Genomic DNA, 13847 nt, shown 5'->3' on the forward strand with positions numbered 1-13847 from the left:
TTGGCGCTAGGCAAAACAGTGGGTAGTAGTGAACTGACACCTGAATCTTGAGAAAATGTGCCAGGACCTTTTGATCCCACCTTATTAGAATTGTGCCATGCTGCAAAAGAATGTGACTTTCTCCCAATCACTACCAAGGAGTTGATTGTGAAGACTATCCCAAAATTTGGTAGTGACCAACTTGATATAGGCATGTTGCCGTTAAGTGATAAACTTAGAATGCCACATATCGAATAAGGTATTAGTGAAAGAATTTCTGCAGTGTTATCGGCCATGATGCTAGAGCAGTTCAGATCTATACTGGACAGGACTAAAAGTGAACATGGTGAAATCATATCGGTTAATGATCTGGCCAGTTCTCAATATGACTGGATGCACGACCTGCCACTCCACATGACTGGAAATTAGAAATGTTTAAGCATCTGAAAGAGACACGTTAGTGATAGATTCCTTACCTTAGAATATCCCCAGGCGTCAGACTGGATCCGGAATTTTTTGCGTAGCAGTACCCTTGCGCGTCGGTAGACGTCGTCTGCGGCTCCGCGTCCGTCGTGGGCGCCGTGATGACGTTGTCGGAGTACTTAGACGCCGCCTCCGCGTGCTTACGTCAGTTCTTCTTTTTTCCGCGCCAGCAGCGCAGATCCGGAAAAAGGGGTACCTTAGTCTTTTTTGACTAAACTTTTTTGATCTCTTTTGATCGTTTTTTTTCGAGTCTTCGACTCCGAATGGTGCCGATAGGGATGCCAGGTTTCAAGCACTGTGAGGATTGCGACTGACTGATGTCGGTCACGGACCCTCACCGTCGGTGTCTCCACTGTCTCCACTGTCTCGGCGTCGACCACGACGATAAGACCTGTTCCGACTGCCGGGCCATGACTTCGAAAGCTAGGCGGGGGCGGTCCCGCAAGCGACTCGAACTCCGGCAGTCGGGCCCCCCCCCCCCCCCCCCCCATGAGGTCCCTCACTACCCCGACGGGCTCCGCGACACCTTCGGGCCCAGCGGACCCGTCTGGAGGCCCTAGCGGGTCGGGGGCTCCGGCCCCGACGCCGCCGAGTGCTTCGGCCTCGGCGCCTTCAGGCCTGGCGCCGCAGGGCCCCACTGGATCCGGTTCCGGGTCATCGCCGGTGGACCTCACGACCTCCCCAGCGCCGGCCCCTCAGGTGTCACCCCTGGCGCCGTCTTCGGGTGGCGCCGTCCCCGAGGCCTCCCTCGAACCGGCGCCGCTTCAGATGCCGTTCGGAGAGTTTATCTTTCATGAGCCGGCCCCATCATTTGACACCCCTGGGTACCAGGAGATGGGTGATGAGGAGGATTGGGAGGGGTCTGAGGACCCTCTGACACGGACTGGACAGGTGAACGTGGGGATGCCAGTGGTCTGGACACATCACCAGACACTGGCTTTGTCTCCCCGCCTACCGTGGCTAGGGAGGAGGGAGCTGCCTATAGTGTGGTGCTGACGCGGGCGGCCAAGGCCTTGGGCCTTAAACTCCCCGTCGCGGCCGTGAGGACTAACCTCCTCACTGAGGTCCTTAAACCGCAGTCAAGCTCGGCTGAGCCTCTGCTGCCGTTTAATGAGGCCTTGACCGACGTTCTTTTGGGCACTTGGTCCAGGCCCGCTACAGGTTTGCCTGTAGATAGGAACGTGGCCAGACGCCACTGCCCGGCCCCGGGCGACCCTTGTTTACTGTCCACCCACCCCACCCCTGAGAGCCTGGTGATCCAGGCCTCCAATTCCCAGACCGCATTCCAGTCTGCTCCGCCGGACAGGGAATCCAAGAGGTATGAGCAATACGGCAAGAAGGTATTCTCCTCCCTAAGTTTGGGACTGCGGTCTTCCAACACCGCATGCCTCTTGGGCTGCTACACCCACTCCCTGTGGGACACGGTCGCGGATGTGCTGCCAGAATGCCCGTTGGAGGTATGGGCTAAACTCGGCCAAGCCCTTGTGGAGGGTCGAGATGCGGCACGTTATTCTATTCGGTGTGGACTGGATACCACCGATTCACTGGGCAGAGCGATGGCAACGCCGGTGGCGATTCGTCGCCACGCCTGGTTGAGATCCGCCAACTTCTCGGCTGATGTCCAGAATACTCTGATGGACATGCCGTTTGATGGGCGTCGCCTTTTTTGGCGAAAAGGCAGACATGCGCTTGTGCGCTTTAAGGACTCCAGGGCTACGGCCAAGTCCTTGGGCCTCTCGGCCCCGCGCCAGCAATCGGCTGCCTTTCACTCCTTTCGTGGCCACGGAAGTGGTGTCCCCACACGTGCTGCCAGCCACGCGCCGCAGGGTAATACCCAACTCGGTGGCGGCCGTGGAAACCGCCGTGGCAGCAGTCGGGGACAACGGCTAGGTCAGTCCACACCTTCCCCCGCGGCATCCGCCTCAAAGCCCTCCTGGTACGGCCCTCTTGGCCAATGGGGCCATCGAGCGCGTTCCTGGGCCAGAAGTAGGGTGTGGTTGTTACTCACACTACTTTCTGGTGCCGAAGAAGGGCAAAGGGGGCCTATGCCCTATCTTGGACCTCCGGAACGTCAACGGCTTCCTCCGGAAGGAAAAGTTCAAAATGCTGACACTGGCTCAGGTCCTAGCTGCCCTGGACCCAGAAGACTGGATGGTAACGTTGGACTTGCAGGACGCTTATTTCCACATCGCCGTTCTGCCGGCCCACCGGCGCTACCTGCGGTTCACAGTTGGCCATGAGCACTTTCAGTTTACCGTGCTCCCCTTCGGCCTTACCAGCGCCCCACGGGTGTTCACAAAGGTGATGGCGGTGGTCGCAGCTCATCTGCGCAGGTTAGGGGTTTCAGTCTTCCCCTACTTCGACGACTGGTTGTTGAAGGCGGGCTCGCCTCAGACACTCGTCAGCCACCTCCAGACGACGGCAGACCTCCTGCATCAGCTGGGGTTCTCCATCAATGTGCCAAAGTCACACCTGTGCCCCTCTCAGAAGCTCCTCTTCATCGGAGCGGTTCTCGACTCGGCGCAGTTTCGGGTTTATCCTCCCGAACAGCGGGTCCAGGATATTCAGGCTCTGATTCCACTCTTTCGGCATTTATCCCGGGTCTCGGTCAGGTTGACGCTGCGGCTTCTGGGGCTGATGGGCCTCCTGCATCCTCTCAGAAGCTATGAAGATGCCCTTCAGAAAGCGATTTACAATAGGGAACTTGAACAAAGAAGGTTGATCAGGCAGCCTTAGAAAGGCTGAAAGGGCAGAAAGGTAGCCCTTGATAGTGCCCAGAGCAGAGCCCTGCTGGGCAAGAGAAAGAAGGAAGAGAAGAACCTCAGAAAGAGGGGCAGCAAGAGGATCCACAGCCTTTGCTGTGCACCATGCCACAAATCTGTTCCACCTGCAGGCGTATACCGACTTTGTGGAGGGTCGCCTGGCTGCCAGAATGACATTACAGACTTCAGGAGGCAACTGTCGCCGCTCAATCTCCAAGCATGGAGGTGGAGGCTGGACAGGTTCGGGTGGAGGACCGTCCCCTGCTGCTGCGACAGGTCACGGCCTTCCATATCGGGCAGTCTAACACCTTGCCCACCTTCTTCCTGCCTCCGCATCCCTCTAAAGAGGAAGAGCGGCTCCACCGTCTGGACCCAAAACGTGCGCTTTCATTCTATTTGGATCGCACACGCCAGTTCCGGGTGGATGACCAACTCTTTGTTGGTTACGTGAGCGCTAAGAAGGCATGTTACTCCCTGGCTAAAAAGGAGCCCCCTGTTGGATTGCGGGCTCATTCCACCCGGGCCACGGCTACTACAACTGCCCTGGGCCGGGGAGTGCCCTTGCAGGACATTTGCCAGGCAGCTACGTGGGCCTCGCTGCACACATTTGCAAGACACTACTGCCTGGACAGTCCAGTCCGGAGGGATGGCTTCTTTGGCCGTTCCGTCCTCCAGGACTTTCTGGTGTGATTATTGGTTCGCATACCAAATACCGGGGTTGGTATTGCTGGGGTATCTATTCTAAGGTAAGGAATCTATCACTAACGTGTCTTTCAGATGCACAAGTTACTACTTGTGTAACAATATATCTGTAAGAGACATTAGTTAGTGATAGATTCCTTACCGACCCACCCATCCTCCCCGTTCTGTGAACCGATATCTAGGGTTAAGGTCATCCCCTTTCAGGGCCCTAGTTTCAATGACACCAGTGTTGGTTTTGGTTGGTTTTTAACATGGCTCGGCGCTTCTGGCGCGGAAAAGCTGTGTCTAAGAACTAACGTCAGCACGCGGAGGCGGCGTCTAAGTACTCCGACGTCATCACGGCGCCCACGATGCCGACGACTGACGCGGAGCCGCAGACTACGCCTACCGACGCGCAAGGGTACTGCTACGCAAAAATTTCCGGATCCAGTCTGACGCCTGGGGATATTCTAAGGTAAGGAATCTATCACTAACTAATGTCTCTTACAGATATATCGTTACACAAGTAGTAACTTGTGCACCAGGGCATAAAACTATACTACTATAGGTCCAAGCTAAATGGAATTATCAGAAAGACACTATGGTGATTCTGAAATGCTATCATAAACCGGAAGAAGCTTTCACTGCTAGTGATCAGATGGATAAAACTCTCAAAGGTAGCCCCTGTTTCCTGTATTATTTGGTAAATATATCTCAAAATTACCTTAAGGCTCATTCAAACGCTAAAATCATGGCTGACTGATCTTAATAAGTAGACAATCAAACACTGTAAGTTGTACACAGAATGACTTTTGGTTCCAAGGCAGAATGACCTGCAACCATAATGGCCATTGTAGCAACTCAGTAAGTCCTCATAATGTCGTCAAAGTAATAGTCCTCAATGGGAAAAGTCGTATGCTGAGCTGAAGATCGATCCGCCTGTGAGAACTCTTACTGGCATGTTTCTTGACCTAGCAAACATCCGTATTATGCATCATAACAGTTGCACAAAAGTGGGTGATCTCACACATCGGTCAGTTGAAAAACGAATACATCATTGATTAGCTGCTACATGAGACTGGTTAAGTCTGTGCTCTTGAGTGCATTCATAATTGGCATTGCTGAGCAGTTAAAGTGGCTTATGTTTCAGTAATTTCCAAAAAGAGGGACAACCTAATAGTAAAGAAACTATATGGCTATAAGAAGGTGGCAGTCAATACCAATTAAAGTCCAGATACAAGCTCTTAGTCAACAAAAATGTTCCCCATCGGTCCACAGTTATTGATGGCTCAGACATCTTAAAATATTGGAGGCAATTCTTGTGCTGGGTCTCTGGCAGGAACCAGATTAATTAAAGTGTTTAGAGGTAGGCTACCAAGAGGGCAAGCTATTAAAACAAATTCTCTTCTACAGAGCTGTTACAAGTGCAAACAGTGGAGGAAATGGTCAGGTGAGTGTGATGAAATATTATTTTTTGACTGGATGAATACAGTTGCACTGAAACACTTCAGTGAAAGATTACTGCAATGGCCACACTATCGGGAAATTGGACGCCGGGTGGGCACACCAGAACAGTTAGAGAATAATACTCATGCAAAGGAGCAGTGCAACAATGTTGCAGTAGAAGAGATGGAGAAGAAAATAACAGCTCTCAAATTCCCCTTGTTGAATAATTGGAGTACAGTAGTACCATTAAAACAAGTTTATAGTTGTGGCTGTTTATAGGTAACGAGGGGTTGACTGCTTTGGTTTTTCTTGATCGGTGATCTTGTTCTGTTCGGTTCATTATGAAGCCAAGCAAACTTTCTGTACTAAATTCGGTTTGCAAATGTTATCCTTTCCCTCCAGCACTTCTGAGTTTTGTTGTCTCAATGCTTAATGTGGTCTCTTACGTTTAAAGCTAGCAATATAACCACATATGTTGTGGCACCATGTTCACACCTTTTCCCCTCCCCACTCATGCATTCTCTTCCAGGGGCACGCGCCTTCTTAAATGCTCTATGCCAATATGAATTCTGTGATTATAAAGATGACAATCTTGAGGGCAGAGTTGAGGACTCTAAAGTGTTAAACAAAAAGGGAATTTTGCTGGTAGATGTAGGTTCATTCAGAGGTTTAACAAGGTAGATTGTTTCATAACTCACTCTTGATTTAGGCATAAGAAAATATCTGTGGGCCAGCAGGATGCACAGTGCATTTGGGTTTGCCGTGAACTACTGCACCACACACTTGCTCTGTGCATCCTTCTGAAAGGTGTGTGCACCACTGTGTCTTTCATAGGAAGCATATTTTGGGAATTATCGTCTCTAAGCACTCTGGTGTTGTGGGAGTGAGAAGGAAAACTGACAGCCCTGGATGGTCTTGTAAAAGAATGTGTGCACGTTCAAAATCCAATCATCAGAAAAAGGCCAAAAGTGGACAATTTGCTGTTAGGCTTATTTTTGTGGTTGCAGGGAGTTTAATGTAAGGTCTTGCCACTAAATACATTTGCACCCCCTTCCAATAAAGATTAACCCAGTTCAATCAAATGGCAATTCTGATGAATTATTTTAACCATAGATTGCTCACCTTTAGAATAGTCCCAAATGCCAGAATGAATCTAGAGAATTCTTAAGCAATGCTTCTGCTTCATAGTACCTTATTGCTCAGTACTGCCCTGAAACTGACTGAGCAGAACCGCTTATCAGTGCAGTCCCACTGATTTAAAAATACGTGTGCTACGGAACAATGTCCGTACTGAAAGCCGGGTGCCGAGACTGCAAGAACAACAGGTCTGTCATGAACTATACGTGGTTTATATGTGGTTATGGGGATCCGGACAAGACTTCAAGTTGTGCGCTATTTGTACCCTCCTGCATCCCAAGACCATTGAGGACTGGGGGCATTAGTGTCTTGAAGCACTAGAAGAGTTCACCGTTGGATCGTAGATTCCGCTCCAAGTCACAGTCCAGGGCAGAGTTCTGCAAAAAAAATCCACTTTCAGGTCAGTCTTCCAGTAAATCAAAGAGTTCCATTCACCAACTTACAATGCTAACCATGCCTCCTTCTGCCTATTTCCCATCGTTTGCCTCATAGTTTCTACAGCTCATTTGTCAGCAAATGTGGTATAGAAATAAACAGTAGGAAACCTATTATGCCTAATGAGATTCCTTTTGTGAAGTATGACCGGCTTAAAGCAAGGAGTTTCAACTGTAATTTTATGTTTGTGGCTGGAAATATAGAATGGAATTATTTTACTCTTGTTTAATGTTTTGCCTTCTAGAGCAAGTACCTCTGAGCCCCCAACTGCAAATATCAAACCAACACCTGTTGTGGCAACTCCAAGCAAAGGCACTGCCGCTGCCTTACCAGGAAATAAGCCAACACCTCGAGCCAGTATCCGCCCAATGGTTACGCCAGCCACCGTTAGCACACCTACCACCACGCCAACAGCTACAGTCATGCCTACCACACAGGTGGAAACCCAAGAAGGTATGCAGTTGTTATCCATATATACTTAGTCACCGATCACCTCTCCATAGCAGCTATCAACCTGTTAGACCTTGCCATGTAACTATATAGCTATCTTGAAGATTCTGTGATTCATTTTCTGTTCTCCATTTCAACATATTCCGCTAACTGCCTTTTCAGTATTGCCTTTGGCTGATTGCTTGGCAAGAAACCAAATGGTGCATTATTGTGCATGCCTCTTTTCCATTTTAAGGACTTTTTTTTACCACCTGTTGGTTGCAATAAGGAATTGCTTTTATAAACAAACTTTTGCCGAGCCCTTCTTTCACTTTCAGATCTTGCATAGTATGCCACATTTTGTACTAGTTGGCAAAAATATTTTTTAACAATTCTGTCATACAATTAAAAAGAAATGCAAGTCCTGTTTATTGAAGTTAATTGGTTGCCGTTTAAAATTTACTTTCTGGATAAATTGCTAGCAAATGGCAAAGTTCTTATAAGTTTGAATTCTTGCATTGCACTTTAAGATCTAGCCAAAGAGCCTTTACAAGTATCTTTGTTTGTTATTTTTCAATGGGGATAGTTTTTGGAATGTTTGTGTTTAGCATTCAGGACTTTCTAAATGTTCTGTTGGTTTATAGTTTTTTAAGCGTTTGTATGATTTTTGTAGATCCTGTACAAACTCCCAATGTACCATGGAGTAAGGCTGCCTTTTCATCAGTTAACCACCTAGTTCTCTTTAGTCTGTCATGTGTAAGCTAAATGAATGCATTCTGAAATCAGTTTGTTAAACATTTGCACCTGTAGTGTATGGCTTTAATGTGCTTGATAAGAATCCAATAAGACTTAATGACTGGTCTTCCTGAAAAGAGCTGTATCCCTTCTACTTTTCTGCAAGTAAGCCTTGTTCTAAGTAATGTTTGATGTTCTGTGCTGGATCTTACTTTTCAGCCATGCAACAGGAAGGGCCTGTTGAGCATGTTCCAGTTTTTGGCAGCACCAGCGGCTCAGTCCGATCAACAAGTCCGAATGTACAGGCATCCATTTCTCAGCCCATCTTGAATGTCCAGCAGCAGAGCCAAACAACCGCTTTCGTGCAGCCTACTCAGCAGAGCCATGCTCAAATAGAGCCATCGACGCAAGAGCCAACACCTGCCACGGTTGAGGTTGTACAGAGTTCACCCATTGAGAGGCCCACCACTTCCACTGCAGTCTTTGGCACAGGTTGGTTATGCATGAGAACAAGGTGACACCATGTTTTAGTTTTAGTATTTGACAGTTTTCCTTCTGGCAAACACCACAGAATGATTTGTTTTTCACACAGATTTATCAACTGATGGGAACAACCTCATGTACTCAAATTGTAAAACATGGCATGATGTCCAGTGGCACATTCCACAATTGTCCCAATTTTTTCCATGGTCAAATCAGTTTCCACTATTATGCTGAAAAAAACACATAGTGATAGATTCCTTACCTTAGAATTACCCCCAGGCGTCCAACTGGATCCGGAAAGTTTTCGTCCGCAGTACCCCTGCACGTCAGAAGGTGGCATCGTGCGGCTCCGCGTCCGTTGGTATCGTGCTCGTCAAGATGACGTTGCGGCAGCTACTTAGACGCCGCCCTCGCGCGCTGACGTCCGTTCTTTCTTTTTCCACGCCAGCAAGCGCAGGTCCGGAGAGAGTGGTACCCCCAGTCATTTTTTGACCGAGTTTTTGAGGCTTATCGTCTCAGCTTTTTTCGAGTCAATCAACTCCTGGTGTCGTAGGGATGCCCGGTTTCAAGTCATGCGCGGACTGTCATCGGATGATGTCGGTGATGGATCCGCACCGCGTGTGTCTATACTGCCTGGGGCGCGACCAGTAGTCCAAGTGGTGCCTCGACTGCCGGGCTATGTCGCCGAAGACTTTGCGGGAGCGGTCCCGAAAGTTGCTTGAAGTCTGGCAGTCGGCTCCACGCCCCTCAAGGTCCTGGTCCCGTGGAGGTCGAGGGACCGGTCGTGGAGACATCTCCATCCTTCGTCGGGATCAAAGTCTTCGCCCCCTGGGTCAGGTAAGACAAAACACAAGAAGTCGAAGAAGCGTCATCGCTCTATGACTTCCCTTCATCCGTCCTGGCTGAGGGTGGTGCCTCCTCCCGTGGCTCTGGCGGTGCCTCCTCCCGTGGCTCTGGCGGTGCCTCCTCCCGTGGCTCTGGCGGTGCCTCCTCCCGTGGCTCTGGCGGTGCCTCCTCCCGTGGCTCTGGCGGTGCCTCCTCCCGTGGCTCTGGCGGTGCCTCCTCCCGTGGCTCTGGCGGTGCCTCCTCCCGTGGCTCTGGCGGTGCCTCCTCCCGTGGCTCTGGTGGTGCATCCTCCTGCGGCTCTGGCGGTGCCTCACCCCGTCACTGTCGGCCTACCCGCCATTTCCAGATCAGTCGGCGATTCCGATCCAGCTGCAGGAATTTGTCAGCCATGGCACGCCTCTTTGCGCCGTCTGGCCCCATGGGCCGGTCTGGGGGTCTTCGCCCTTCACTGTCGGCAGCTCCGGCATCACTGTCAGCTCCGGCCTTGGTGCCGCAGGGCCCCCAAGGATCCAAGACTGTATCCTGGTCGACGCCGGTACACCTTGTTATACCTCCACCGGTGTCGACCACACCGGCAACACCTCCAACGTCGCCCGGTGCCCTGGACATCTCCCCCAGTCTCACCCCTGACATGGAGCCGGAACGGCGTTGCTCGACGCAGATTCAGACGCCAAAGAGGCCTTTCTACCCCTTTGTCCAGCCTCCTTATGTTCGGCCTGTACAACAGTGTTAGAACTGGGATTTTCTGGTTGGCTAAGGCTTACGCCAAAGCCAGGCAGAAACCACCATTCTAGTCACGCCAAGATAACCCCTGCTCACCCCCTTGGTAGCTTGGCACGAGCAGACAGGCTTATCCCGGAGGCAATGTGTAAAGCATTTGCGCATGCACACAACAGCAACAACATCCTAGGCACACCACAAAAGGAACTCCACACAAGGTTATATAAAAATAACTTTTGTATTGTCAAAACACATCAGATAGTAATCACACAATATACATTGTGCCAACTGGCACGGGCAATATTCACATGGGATTATTTACATCAGGACAGAGCCACGTGGGCCAATGTCAGAATCAGCACTTAGTAGAACTAGCACTTAGAATAACTGTAACACAAACTGACAATTGTAGAACACCACCAGTAACTACTGGTAAAGGTAGGTACACACTACGCAATACTAATAACCATAGGCCTAGATCACGCATGGACACATAACCTCTCTAGTATAACATACTAGGCAAAGTAAACTCCTAAGCATTAACACATTTAGAAGTATAACTCAAGCATAAAGGCAAAGCACATTTTGCAGCAATCATATTTAGGCCTAACCAGTATAACTACAGTAGGCAATCTCTCACTAGTCTAAACACATTAGAATAAATCACATTTAGGGGCGTAAGCAAGAACACATTACACATGATGCATCACAACATTCAGAGGTGTAGGGAAGGAAAACACTTGATGCATAAACACATTCAGAGGTGTAAGAACAAGGCACATGACGCATCAAAACACATTCAGAGGTGCAGCACAGGGGAATTCGCATAAATTACATTTAGGGCCTTGCGCCCCATCCACACACCAGACCCCTGGCCAACTGGCCATCCAATAAAGGGACTCAAAAAGCCCTGTGTCCAGAATGTCAGGGCGCGCTGCCAATGCAGTGCCAGTCAGGGGTGCGCCACCGGCGCAAACCTAAACGTTGCAGCTGCCCACTACTTGCTTCCTCGGAAGCTTGTTTCCGGTCCAGGGAAGGCATGGCTTGGCAGTTCGGGCTGGACTGTTCCCATGAGGCACAGGGTCAGACTGATTTGCATATAGCCATGTCTGAACTGGGGTGGCAGAGTGGGCTAAAGAACGGTGATGGATCAAACCCAGATCTTTTGACTGGGTGTGAGTGTTTGATTGGTTCAGATGCTCCGTCCATCATCACCCCCTTTTGTACTGCTTTTGGCCGCCATAAGTGTGGCAGGGTATGCTCAGACGTGAGTCCCTTGCTCACTTTGCCACTGGATTCAAGCAAGCCGGGCTGAAGACGGCTGTAATGCCAGAAACTGGTCCTCGGAAGCTTGTTTCCGGTCCAGGGACGGCATGGCTTGGCAGTTCGGGCTGGACTGTTCCCATGAGGTACAGGGTCAGACTGATTTGCTTATAGCCATGTCTGAACTGGGGTGGCAGAGTGGGCTAAAGAACGGTGATGTATCAAACCCAGATCTTTTGACTGGGTGCGAGTGTTTGATTGGTTCAGATGCTCCGTCCATCACCACCCCCTTTTGTACCACTACTTGCTGGGCAGCTGGGAACAATCCCAAGGGCCTAAACGCTGCAGCTGGCACGAAGTGCTGCGCAGCTGTGGAAGGCCTGGCACCACTGTGCCATCTCTGTCCCACACAGGGACTCTCTCTCCCTTGGCGCCTAAACGGTGCAGCTGCCCACTAATTGCTGGGCAGCTGGCAAACCACAAAACTGCGACAGGGCCCTCACTGACCCTAGAACAGAATTGTGCCCAAGCGTTGGAGCCACACAGGCTCTACCTAAAAGGTGCCCCACGGAGCCACGTGGCTCTGGAAACTAATGGGGGCGGCGGAACCACCTCGGCTCCCTAAACAACAAGCCCCCAGACGTGTGAGCCACGGGGCTCGAAAAACCACTTGCCCCTTTGTTGGAGCGGCCCACTAGGCATACTGGGCCGCTCGGACTCGGTGCCTGTCCTGGCACCACCAAAATCGATCTGCTCCCTCGTAGAGCAGAAACAGAAATGCCCCCATCTCGTTGGAGCAGCCCTCTGTCAAGCGGGGCTGCTCTAAAGGGTCGCACCGGCGTGGGGCCTCCACTTTGCTCCCCCCGTCCGGCTGTACTCACCGGCTCTCCGGGCGGGAACTCCTTTCGGGACGCGGCAGCTCTTCCCCTGCGGGGCTTCCCGGGACTCCAGGGAGCCCCGCACTGCTGTCGGCAGCCTCGGCCGCCATTTTTGCCTCCCCCGGGCCCCCTCCTGGGGCCCAGGGCTCTCTCTCTCCACCGGCAACCACCGCGGGAGTCAGCCAATCAGGGCGCCGCTCCTCGGTGAGGATCCAATCCCAGCGCGAGGGGGCTCGTCTCGCTCAGCCAATCAGGTCGCAGCTCCTTCGGTTCCCTTCTCCGCAGCCCCGGCAAGGGACGGCGAGATCCTCAAGCAGTTTCAGGCCCCGGGCAGCGGCGGTGATGAGCGGCACAGAGGTTTTTATGGCACAGGTCGTAGATCGACTGCTCACAAGGCCACAAGCACACAGAGGGCAGGAGCGCTTCCCTCAGAGGAAAACGACAGCGCTCTGCCCAGGAAAGTAAAATAAAGCGCTCTCAAGCGCTGGGGGGAAAATAAAGCGCTCCAAAGCGCTAGAGGCAAAAATAAAGTCTTCCACACGCTAGGGTTGCAAAAGTCCAGGGACCAGCACAAAGTCCTTCCAGAGTCCAGGCATCCAGCGGCTGGGCAGGGCCCAGTGAGGCAAGCCTTCCCCTTGGCCAAAGCAGCAGCACGCCCCTGGTTGATTCCAGTCAGAAACAAGAACATTTTCAGAGTGTCACAGCACCCTTTTTATACCCAAAATCCTTTGTCTAAAGGTGCAGGGTGGGGGCAAAACCAGGCGCAGCTGGTTTGGGAGCACTCTTGATGTGCTCAGCCACCCCTCCCGTTCACTAGTCAGGCTAGGGTCATCAGTCGCACCACAGGGGGCGGAGCCAGCATTGTGTGGGGAAAGCCCAGCGCTATTCAGGTCCCAGGTGCACCCCTCCCTCACATCAGCATGTTAATCTCTCCTCACCACCGGGCAGACCCATCCAGACTCTTGGAGCCAGGCTCACCAGCCAGCTCCAGCCAATCACGTGCCAGCACACTCACTACACACGCACACCCATGTCTAGAAGTGGCACTTCCCCACTAGACACATTCACACCGTACACATCATTGCGCAGCATTCAATCTCACGAGTTCGCGCATACCAAACTCGACCCTGCACTCCCCCCACATCAGGAACTACCTTGGTCGCACATATTCCCCATGCATTCCTATGGGAGGGCAGGTCCCTCACCACACATACACAGAGAGCTCACGCACTTTACACTGTACCACAGTGAAAAAGTGCGCAGAGGCCTAAAATCACCAACACCAGGTTACAGAAATAGGCTAGGCAAAAAGCAAAAGGTTTTGGGGTGAACCTGCCTGCAAAGGGCCGGGTCCAACAAACAGCCTTCGGAGGAAGGGAAGGGGAGGGGTCTGAGGGCCCTCTCACAGCTCAGTGTGAGTAGGACCCGGACTGGGCAGAGGAACTGGGGGTTGCCAGTGATCTGGACACCTCTCCTGACCTTGGCATGCTCACTCCTCCTACTGTGGCTGCGGAGGTGGGTGCAAGTTAAGCAGTGGTGTTGCTTGGGGCGGCGGAGTCCCTCCAACTCT

At 51.5% G+C, this 13847-nt stretch overlaps 1 protein-coding gene across 4 annotated transcripts in view; it reads left to right on the plus strand.

Moving 5' to 3' along the window:
• Positions 1–13847, plus strand: part of TPR (translocated promoter region, nuclear basket protein) — a 728231-nt gene that overhangs the window by 395171 nt on the left and 319213 nt on the right. For all 4 annotated transcript variants that reach the window (XM_078642622.1, XM_078642637.1, XM_078642629.1 and 1 more), the window contains exons 36-37: positions 7168–7376; positions 8307–8579. In XM_078642622.1, the coding sequence (XP_078498748.1) occupies positions 7168–7376; positions 8307–8579 (482 nt within the window). The remainder of the gene's footprint in view (positions 1–7167; positions 7377–8306; positions 8580–13847) is intronic.

Source organism: Lissotriton helveticus, chromosome 1_1 (assembly GCF_964261635.1).
Source record: "Lissotriton helveticus chromosome 1_1, aLisHel1.1, whole genome shotgun sequence".
Classification (NCBI taxonomy): Eukaryota; Metazoa; Chordata; class Amphibia; order Caudata; family Salamandridae; genus Lissotriton; species Lissotriton helveticus.